The sequence below is a fragment of the Daphnia pulicaria genome, chromosome 6 (genome assembly GCF_021234035.1).
Source record: "Daphnia pulicaria isolate SC F1-1A chromosome 6, SC_F0-13Bv2, whole genome shotgun sequence".
NCBI classification, from domain to species: Eukaryota; Metazoa; Arthropoda; class Branchiopoda; order Diplostraca; family Daphniidae; genus Daphnia; species Daphnia pulicaria.
The window spans coordinates 16,473,674-16,484,631 of NC_060918.1; the positions used below are offsets into that span (position 1 = coordinate 16,473,674).

General features: G+C 44.6%; 1 protein-coding gene across 2 annotated transcripts; it reads left to right on the forward strand.

The window, feature by feature from the left end:
• The first annotated feature begins 150 nt into the window (after positions 1-150).
• LOC124341895 (ATP-citrate synthase-like) lies at positions 151-6,719 on the forward strand. 2 transcript variants are annotated; one of them, XM_046794846.1, is made up of 15 exons: positions 151-318; positions 929-1,103; positions 1,259-1,381; positions 1,497-1,559; positions 1,630-1,823; positions 1,926-2,400; positions 2,845-3,002; positions 3,077-3,248; positions 3,325-3,947; positions 4,019-4,634; positions 4,717-4,926; positions 4,992-5,171; positions 5,237-5,397; positions 5,562-5,638; positions 5,742-6,719. In XM_046794846.1, exons 2-15 carry the CDS (start codon positions 948-950, stop codon positions 5,834-5,836), a joined length of 3,303 nt encoding a protein of 1,100 aa, XP_046650802.1. In that variant the 5' UTR covers positions 151-318; positions 929-947; the 3' UTR covers positions 5,837-6,719. The 2 variants fall into 2 exon arrangements, with proteins under 2 accessions (XP_046650802.1, XP_046650803.1); XM_046794847.1 differs by having other exon boundaries at positions 934-1,103.
• The last annotated feature ends 4,239 nt before the right edge of the window (positions 6,720-10,958 follow it).

Sequence of the window (10,958 nt, forward strand, 5' to 3'; positions counted from 1 at the left end):
TGAAATCATCATTTTTGGGAATGTTAAATTTATCGCCAATTGAAAAAGTGACTATAGTTGCAGTTTTACTTACTAGATGGCGGTAATGCATGATTCAGGTAGAGAAATTATATTTTCCTTTCCTGTAATGCAAAGTTCTCATAGTCATCATAGTCACTGTGGCACAGTCAGTATTCCTGTCAAACCTTTTCACGACTCACGAGTGAACGTGTCACTCGTAATTCCACTCAACATTCCACGAAATCATTTCTTTTAACTTCTTTTAACTCTTTAGAATTTATTAACGAAGATTCCGATTCATTTTCATCAATTTTAATCGTAAGTACTCATTTCTTTTTTTATTCTGTTTTTGGTGCATATCTCACAGTTTTGTCCGCGAATATTTAAATTGTCTGCTGGACCATGTCACTGTGTTTGCAACGGAATCATTGAGATTCATTTGATTGGATTAAATTAACCTTTTATATTATGGGTGCTAAGTTAACTATTATAGGGCATGAGAAAGAATTCCAATAGCCTAGTTAGATTTTTTTTTAAATGTTCACCCAGTTATTTGAGAGCATCACTGTATAATCAGCACACCGTTAGGGTAACTTTCTCCAGCTGCCCCGAGGTTATCGTTTCTTTCTCGTCAAACAGGTTTAGGTTTTTAACATACGATTTCTACTTCCGGATCGTTTAAAACAGAAAATCTTTCTCTTCGATTATCACACTGAATTATAGTTTTTCAGATCTTTGTGAGATAGAATAGAACTGAAACTGTTACAGTTGTTACACCGTTGCTTTGATGGTATACCGACCGAATCTGACGTCTGCGTGAGCGTAGTAAAAAGAAGGGTGGGCGACAACCGATCAATACCTAGAAGACTCTCACCTTTGTTCGCGGTTGCGATTCGGCAAAATTAACTTTCCTCTTTTCCTTTTGAAGTCTAGACTATCCATACAGAATGTCTGCCCGAGCCATTTGGGAAGCAACGGGCAAGGACTTGATTAACCGGAATTTGAATTACTCCAACGGCGTGGCCAAGTGTCGTTTCGCTGTCTATGACCAAAGCGTCTCATGGAGCCAACTTGTCCAGCAGGAACCTTGGCTCGAAACCGAGGTGAGTGATTAGTTTCCTTTTTTGAAAAAATATAAAATAACAGTTCTTCGAATGAATGACATTTGTCCCTGCGTCCCGTTCCGAGTATTCTCAAGTAGGAAATGCCCGAATTGATAATAAATTTTTATTTTTTTATGCTTTTAAATCGTGTACAGAAACTGGTGGTGAAGCCGGATCAGCTCATAAAGCGACGTGGAAAATTGGGTCTCATCAAGGTCAATGTGGACTTGAATCAAGTCCAAGAATGGGTTAATGAAAGGATAGATAAAGACGTCCAGGTAATTTTGATTCTTTGAAATTTAATCTTGTATTTTTGTTTGTTTTATGTTTAAATATTTTTTTTTATGGAATGCCAGAAATGTTTGATAAATTGAATTAAATCTATTTATTCAGGTGGGCAAGGCAACTGGTAAACTGCGTCGTTTCATTATCGAACCGTTTATTGCACACAAAGACGTAAGCATATAGATAAGGAAACGTGCTCAATATGTTGTGAAATTATAATGCGTCTATAAAATAAAAACAGGAGGAGGAGGCATACGTTTGCGTTTACTCTGAACGCAACGGCGACGTCATTCTCTTTCACCACCAAGGAGGCGTGGATATTGGCGACGTGGACGAAAAAGCTTTGCGCCTGTCCGTGGAAATCGACAATAAACCCAGCCGGGAGGATATATTGAGCGGTTTGCTGGTCAACGTCACCGACGATGCCAAAAAAGAGTGGGTTCAATTTGTCGAACAATTTCAAGTTGCCAAGTTTCCTCCCTTTGTTATCAGTCAAAGAACAAATGTTGATTTGCTGAATTTCGATTACCATTTCAGACGAGTGGCCGACTATATCGTTGCCCTCTACGATGTCTACGTCGATCTCCATTTCACCTACATGGAAATCAACCCGTTGGTGGTGACGGCGGAAGGCGGTGTCTTCATGCTGGATTTGGCGGCCAAAATCGATGCCACGGCCGATTTTCTCTGTCGCACCAAATGGGGAAGCATCGAATATCCGCCTCCGTTCGGCCGCGACGCCTATCCCGAGGAGGCCTATATCGCCGACCTGGATTCGAAAAGTGGCGCTTCGCTCAAGTTGACCATCTTGAACAGGGCTGGACGCATCTGGACCATGGTGGCCGGTGGAGGCGCTTCGGTCATTTATTCCGACACCATTTGCGATTTGGGCGGCGCTGCCGAACTGGCCAATTACGGCGAGTACTCGGGCGCCCCGTCTGAGCAGCAAACTTACGAGTATGCTAAAACCATTCTCAGTCTAATGACCCAAGATAAACATCCAGACGGAAAGGTATTGATCCAATGTTAGTTTTGACTGAGTTTTGGGGTTGCAACAATTAGGGAAAAAAGTCACGGGGTACTTTTGATGTGTCATTGTGACTCGGCGGATATACATTACCGCCGTTTCCGTTGTTATCACAGGACTTTTGGTGAAGTAATCTCGATTTCAATAGCGTTTTGATTTCGGCCTTTCGAAATGAAAAAAGTTCAAAGGTCGTTTCGTGGTTGTCCTTTTACAAAAAGACAACATTCGAAATAATACGCTGATTAGTGTCTTTTAAAACCTGATATCAAGTTATCTTTTTTTCTTTAATAAATCGCACATGGCGTGATCGTGAGGATTGCATCATCTTTTTTTAACCCCTGAATTTCAAATGTGACCTAAATGACTTAAAGAACGTCTCGTGTGAATTGATGGTAACCTGATAGTGCCGGTTTCTCTTGACTTTTTTAGGTACTGATCATTGGAGGCGGAATCGCTAATTTCACTAACGTTGCGGCCACGTTTAAGGGCATCGTTAAGGCTCTGTTGCAGTACCAGACCAAATTGGTGGATCATAAGGTTTCCATCTTTGTCCGCCGAGCTGGACCCAACTACCAGGAGGGTCTTCGGTAATTGTTTTTAATCAACAAAAATTATAGATGTATAATAAACATAACACGTTTTTGTCTGTTTGTATGGTCAGGGTGATGCGAGAAGTGGGAGCCAATTTGGGAATACCCGTCCATGTTTTCGGCCCCGAAACCCACATGACTGCCGTTGTGGGCATGGCGCTTGGCAAACGTCCGATCCCCAGCGAGTCGGTTGTTGAATTCTCGACGGCCAACTTTTTATTGCCTGGCGGCCAAGAAGATGAGGTCTGCTCATGAACAAAAAAAAATATATGTAACTAAAAAAGAAACAAAGTCTCTAATCGATCAACCGTTTCGACAGATGCCCCGAGCCCGAGCAGTTTCTCAGGATTCCGGCGTTGGTAACCGGGCCTCGTGGGACGAGAAGGAGGGATCGCGCCAGGGCTCATCCGCAGCCGGCGCCTCTTCTTCGCTGGCTTTCCTCAAACCACTTTTCACGTCCGAGACGAAATCCATCGTCTGGGGCATGCAGACAAGGGCCGTCCAATCAATGTTGGACTTTGACTTTGTATGCCGACGCAAGGAACCCTCTGTAGCGGCCATGGTTTACCCGTTTACTGGAGACCACAAGCAGAAATTCTACTGGGGTCACGGCGAGGTTTTCATCTCCGTTTACAAGTCGATGGACGATGCCATGAAGAAACATCCCACCGCCGATGTCATGGTCAATTTCGCCTCCCTCCGCTCCGCCTATGACAGCACGGTGGAAGCCATGAATTACCCACAAATCCGTACCATTGCCATCATTGCCGAAGGCATTCCTGAAAATTCGACCCGTAAACTCAACAAACTGGCCGCTTCGAAGAATGTGGCCATCATCGGTCCAGCCACAGTCGGTGGAATTAAACCGGGTTGCTTGAAGATCGGCAACACCGGTGGCATGATGGACAACATTCTCCACTCAAAGCTCTATCGTCCCGGCAGGTAACACAATTTCCATTTTAACCTAATGGCATAGTAATTATGCATGAATTTATTCCTTTGTCATTGTCCAGTGTGGCTTATGTGTCCCGTTCGGGCGGCATGTCCAACGAGCTGAACAACATTATCGCTCATCACTCGAACGGCGTTTGTGAGGGCGTGGCCATCGGTGGCGATCGTTACCCTGGTACAACCTTCATTGACCATCTGCTTCGCTACCAGAACGATCCGGAAGTCAAGATGTTGGTCCTCTTGGGTGAGGTCGGAGGAGTCGAAGAGTACGACGTTTGCCGGGCGTTGACGGATGGAAGAATTACCAAGCCAATTATTGCTTGGTGCATTGGCACTTGTGCCAGCATGTTCTCCTCTGAAGTCCAGTTCGGTCACGCCGGAGCTTGCGCCAATGCTGAGCGTGAGACGGCCCTGGCCAAGAACAAGGCTCTGGCCGAAGCTGGCGGTCACGTTCCGCAGAGTTTTGACGATTTGGGTGAGGTAATCGAAAAGGTTTACAAGCAATTGGTCCAGGATGGCACCATCGTCCCACGCGAAGAAGTCCCGCCGCCCACTGTGCCCATGGATTATTCCTGGGCGCGTGAGCTCGGCCTGATCCGCAAACCAGCTTCGTTTATGACCAGCGTGAGCGATGAGCGTGGCCAGGAACTTCTCTACGCCGGCATGCCCATCAGCGAGGTTTGCTCAGTCACCAATCAAAATTCATATGCGATCTTATTTTGACCATTGTTCGTTCGTTTTTTTTTTTTTTAATTTCCAGGTGCTAAAACAAAATTTGGGTATTGGTGGAGTGATTTCGCTGCTCTGGTTCCAGCGCCGTCTGCCCGTCTACGCTTGCAAATTCATTGAAATGTGTTTGATGGTGACGGCCGACCACGGACCGGCTGTCTCCGGTGCTCATAACACCATCGTCTGCGCCAGGGCCGGCAAAGATTTGGTGTCTTCTCTGGTGTCTGGTCTCTTGACCATCGTAAGTCGTTTGGCCAGCAAATGAAGACAAAAGCAGACGACATTTTCAATGTTTGATGTCTTTAGGGTGATCGATTTGGTGGAGCGTTGGACGCTGCCGCTCGTCAATTCAGCGAGGCTTACGACATCGGACAACATCCGATGGAATTTGTCAACAGTATGCGCAAGAAGGGCGAGCTGATCATGGGAGTGGGTCACCGCGTCAAGAGCATCAACAATCCCGACATGCGTGTCACCATCATCAAGGTAAAAATTGACTATCGCATTTCCTTTTAGAATGGGATCTCAATTTTCGTCTCCGATTTGTCTAGGAGTTCCTGCGCGAACATTTCCCCGCCACTCCGTTGCTGGACTACGCCCTCGAGGTGGAAAAGATCACAACGAGCAAGAAACCCAATCTCATTCTGAACGTCGACGGCATCATCGGCGTGGCTTTCGTCGACCTTCTCCGCAACTCTGGCTGCTTCACTCGGTACGACATTGATTTCCAATTTTGATTTATTTTCTCTCTTTAGTTTCCTTTAGCTCTTAGTTTTTATTTTTTCCCTTTCCTTGTTGTTTCTTTTATGACGCTTTTGTACGAACCACTGATGGATTATTCGTTTATCTTCCATTTCGACGACGTTGTTGATACAGGGAGGAGGCGCAGGAGTACGTCGAGATCGGCACGATCAACGGCCTTTTCGTCTTGGGTCGATGCACGGGCTTTATCGGTACGTGCGCATCAAGTTTCAGACGAGCTTTTCTTGTCCATCTGTTTCTTGCATCCATCAACTCTTTTTTCTATTTCCTTTCTCTCTCTTTGTACAAACGCAGGCCACTATCTGGATCAAAGGCGACTCAAGCAAGGACTCTACCGTCATCCCTGGGACGACATTTCGTACATCCTGCCGGAGAAATACGCTGAATAGGCGGGGAGGGGGAGCAGCACTCGACGAAAAAGAGGAAGTAGCTTTATAAAAAAACCGGAAGAGGGACATCTTCGTAATTCGATGTGATAATAGGAAAACAAACTCGTCCGAAAAAAGGAAAAAAGAAAATTAAACTAAAAATCTAGAGGACAAAACGACAGACAGCTATCGAAAGTTCACCGTCTCTACATGTGATGCACCTCTTCAGCACCAATTTGTCTTAACTCACTTGTCTTTCGCACTTGGTAGATAGGAGAAGAGAAGGAATGCTTAGCTAACCAATGGAGCGGCAACAACTTTGTAGACATCTACTTGCTTTGAATTGGTCCCAAAGACCCGATCAAAGTTGAAAGATTTTATCAGCGAACTCTTGTCGACCACTTGCAATTCTTTATGGTTGTTAACCACACACATGCACACACATTTTATTCCTCCCAAAACAAAACAAACAAAAAAAAAAATGAATTGTTTGCGTGTTTTTCATTCATTGTTGTCGCTCCTCCGGAAAGAGCACGAGCGGAAAAGCTCTTCCAACCAAAACCAAAAACAAAAAAATTGTCCCGAAGAAACGAAACATTCTCTCCATTCCGAAGCATCATTTCCCCTTTTTCGGTTCCCTGTTTTTATTTTTTGATTCAAACGTGACACTGATACGTTCCAGCTGTAGCATCAAAGATTTTACAAAAATCCAATTTTTAATTTTCTTTTTAAAAAAAAGCCTAACTTTAACCTTAGATTTATGATTTTTTCTTCTTATCATTATTATCTTTTTAAAAAAACAAAATGGTGTGCGGGACAGAGCAAATGTTTTGAATTCTTTTATCAAAAGAGCATCATTGGCTATTTTAAAAAATTGTTGAGCAATAAACGGTGTTTTAGTGTGCCCACTCGTTCGTGAATTTTTCTTTTTTTTCAAAATTTATCCGGCAAATAAAAATTCACATTTGTTTTTTTTTTTGTTTTTTTTTTGTTTCCATTTCGCTGGGGATGCGGGCGAAAGTTTTCGTAAAATCAAATTTCATTATCGATTGGGCGATGTGACGGGGGGGCGATCGAAACTTTTGGGTTTTGCACAGGACCCAACTGCGGATAGGTCAGCCGCCGTGGGCTGCGATGCGTGACTACATATTCTGGGGGGGCTCTGACGGAAAATGACAGTCGTTCTGCTCACTTGCGCAACCTTTAGATGCAGCTTCTTGCCTCTCTGCATCTTCAAATTGGGTATGATTCTATTATTGCGTCCTTCCCGCTATTTTTTCCGCCCTTCGAAATTCTGGCGTTTCCAACTATCGATTGGGCGATCCAGCACGTCCCTACAGAGAGAGCTAGACCTCTCTCTCTCCTTCTGTGCTGTGTGTGTGGATTGCCTCGGAGGAGCTACATAAACTTATACAATTCCGATTATTAAAGGTTTGCTGGGCCTCGCCGTCCTCTATATAGACGCGCCGCCCGCCTGATGCGACTGTTGCCGAGTCTTTCCCATTCGATTTATTCCGCCCGAAAATCTAGCAAACTGACTCGATCAAACATTACACTGGAAGCCCAGCAGCAGCAGCACACCTCTGCGTCAATCTCCTGGTACACAACTTACTTTCTCCAACAGCAGCAGCAGCAGCAACTTGGATTGTTAAGTGTTATTGCTAGTTTCTGCTAGCTCTCAAGTTGGACACACTCATCCAATTGGTGCACTATTCTACGGCCATATTCGATAGACGTCTGTAGCAACGCTACTGCTGCTGCTGAGCCATTAATGAGCTCTTGTTGTTGACTGATGACGTCGGAGAAAATCCATTGCATTTCTATTGTGTCGGCAGCAACAGCGCCGTAATATTTAAGCGCAACTTGTGCTCAATGTAAGTTGCATTATTTGCGAGTCGGAGACAGGGTGACGCTGTATTTACGGTTGGGTATTGGCCTCTAGTGTCTTGTTGGCATCTTTAATGGACGGTTCCACTTCTTGTTTCCACGTTTCTGCGATCCTGCGCATTTTCTTGATTTATTCAGTTAGTCGGGCGGAAGGGCGTCGCGGGCTGCTCCAAGCTGCGAGAGAGATACGCGCTTAGAGACGCTCTGCAGCTTCATATTTTCGCACTCGAGAATGAAATCATTTCGAGGACGCCTCCTGCTGTGTGTGCTGTGTCGTCGTCGTCGACGTCGCCCAATGTCAACGCCCGTCCGCTGCTGGAAAACGGGCGGGCAACTCACGACGCATTTATACAAGCCTGGCAGGATGGGACGGCGGCGGCCTGATTCCGCCTCGTCTTTTTTTTCTTTCTCTACCCGGCGTCTCTGAGCGCCTTTCACTTTTTAGTTGATTTGATTTACCATTTTGTAACTCACGTCGTCCCCCCCCCCATCCCTTCTGTTGGCCCGCCTTGTACTATACACACGTCAGGAGCGGGTGGAAAATCCTGATCCCTTGATACCCCGAGTCGAGTATACTGCACTGCATGTCTCCTTCTTCTTCTTCTTCTTCTGTGCACAGAGGAAAACCGGGCGGGTTTATAGTTCGACCAGTGCGATTCGCTCATGCGGCAAACAACTTTCTCGACTGGTCCGCCCGTTTTTCTTGGATCTAGCAAGTCGATGCTGGCCCTGGCCCTGGCGCTGTGCTGCTGATGTTGCGCTTCAAACGGTGAAACTACATTGAGGAACACTTATTACCGGCCAAGCAACTAGAGAGAGAGAGAGAGAGAGCTATAGAGCTGGAGACGTTTCAAAGAGAGAAGGAGAGGGAGACCGGCACGGGCATCACGTCACAGGACACAGGAGCAGTCTCAGCAGCAGCAGCACATCAAAGATATCTCGTCTCGTGCATAGCAGAGCCTCCAGCTCCTTGACTCGAAATAAGTTTGTGGTATTTTTCCACCGGCTTCATGAAAGATGAAACGTGGAGATACGGAGCGCGGATAAGATGCTGGACCATGCAGTAAGACAGTAGAGACTAGTAGTAGAGTAGAGCTAGAGTCCTAGAGAAAAGATTTGAGGTTGAGACTATCTGACTTGCTAAAGCTCAGTGCTCAGACCCTGGACCTTTTCTTATAACTTCCAAATATTATATAAGGACATTGTTGGCTTCTAGACCAAAGAGGCCCGGAAGAGATTATTTCAAAAGAGACAAAAAGGAAGAATCTAAACAGACTGTGTGTTTTCTTTATTCCTTTTCAAATTTTTATTGATATAGACCTTGTTATTTTTCAATCCGGGAATTCGAACTTTGTTGGCTTTTATTCTCGGCTCCCTGAATAAAATCCCAAAAAAAAGATAGGGGGAGGGGATTGCGTCTTTTGACTTTTTCACCATCAAAACGCGGAATCACATCGGAACGCGGAAATACTCCCCTCAAAAAACGACTGAAAAACTATCAGAAAAATTGGTGGGTGGGAGATCAGTTTACAATCGGGTCTAATAATCCGGGTTTCCCGCAAACACTACGGCAACAAAAGCATCGGAAATATACAGATTGTTGATTCCATCAGCACTAGGATATGTACCATGCATAATGTATCGTCTATTTGGTCTATTCCGTGACACACTGCACAGCGCCCAAAAACCGAGAGGAGCTCTCGTATCTTATTTTTCTTCGGCGAACGCTCCATTACCATTGTGATGTCAACCTATTGTCTCTCCTCCGCCCCCTTCTCGTCTATTCGTCGCATATCTAAACCATCCGTTGAGTACAGATGGTATTGTAGTTAGTATGGCCTGTATCTCTCTCTAGTACAGTACACCGCATCTATACAAATAGGCTATGGCCAAAGTTATTTCTTTTTTCCCGTTCGTGCTATTCATCCGTTTGGTTGTAAGCGCCGGGTTGTGCTGTCCACAATGCCGACGAGCAATAGATGGTTACGGCATATAGGCGAGCTTTCTACACTAGACGATACACTAGACGATAAACAACGGTATACGTTATATAGTATAAATCTCGTGGAAATCCTGAAAAAGAGAGTCAGTAACAAACACACGGAAAAGCAGATGGATGCAGCCTGACTGACTCGATGCTATGTAAGACCAGTGCCAGCGGCATTATTCGCGTTCCGGTCCTTTTTGGAAAAAGCATCGTCTCGTCGGTGGGTCCGGACGCGTTGGCTGCTGCTGAGATTACCCAGAATCCTTTATCAATTGCCATCAGACAGAGACACAGCAGCAGCAGCAGTGGTAGCAGTATAGCAGCTACACTCCCTTTATTTCTACTTTGTCTCTTGTCTGGCACCGGGACACCCACCGCGAGACTAGAGGGGATTCAAAGACAACAAATTGATATAGGATATAGAACACAGTGAATACACACATATATACGTAGATGGGGACGAATACTAGGCGTGTAGCAACTGGATATATTACATCCGGGCGCTTATAGATCCAGTCGGCAGAGAGAGAGAGAGATAAAGCCTGTTGTTGTTTTTGTTTGTTTTGTTTTGTTTTTTCGTCACGGCGGCAGCTCAACGGCCTAGCCTATTTCTATGTGTAATACGTTTTCTTGTTGTTTTATGTGCGCTAGTGTTTTCGATTGTAACCCGTGTTAGAACTAAACAGATACATCCCTATTCCCAAGTTGGGCGGGTTTTGGGTTTCATCTACATACACACGCTGTATATACAGCACACACTCTTCTTCTTCTTCTATATAAGGCGTGTTAGGTGCATCCGGAATTATATACCATTCCAAGAATATTGAAGTATCGTCGTAATACAAAACCCTTTCTCCTTTTGAAGCCTGTCTTTTGATTGCCTGCATATGCTATGAAAAAATAATACAAATAAACTCGAATGTTTAAACAAAAACAAACCGAAAAATACAAAAACAAAAACTAGTTTATAGTAGAGAGAGAGAGAGATATATATATATATGCTTTACATTAGATAATAACCGGATATCCTATTGTTTCGACGATCTGTCTAGTAGTAACCTGAAATAAATGAACTCGATTAAGGAGAATGACAGTCTGAAATATTAACTAACAAAGGAAATGTAATGAACAAGACGAACGATTCAGATTGTGTCCATTAATAAATTACAGTTGTCCCGCCTTCTCATCAACTATGAATTGAAGTCATGAGAATAATAAGAGCGGTATGGTAGGTACTATATGGGCTACCCCCCGCCATATCAACACCGA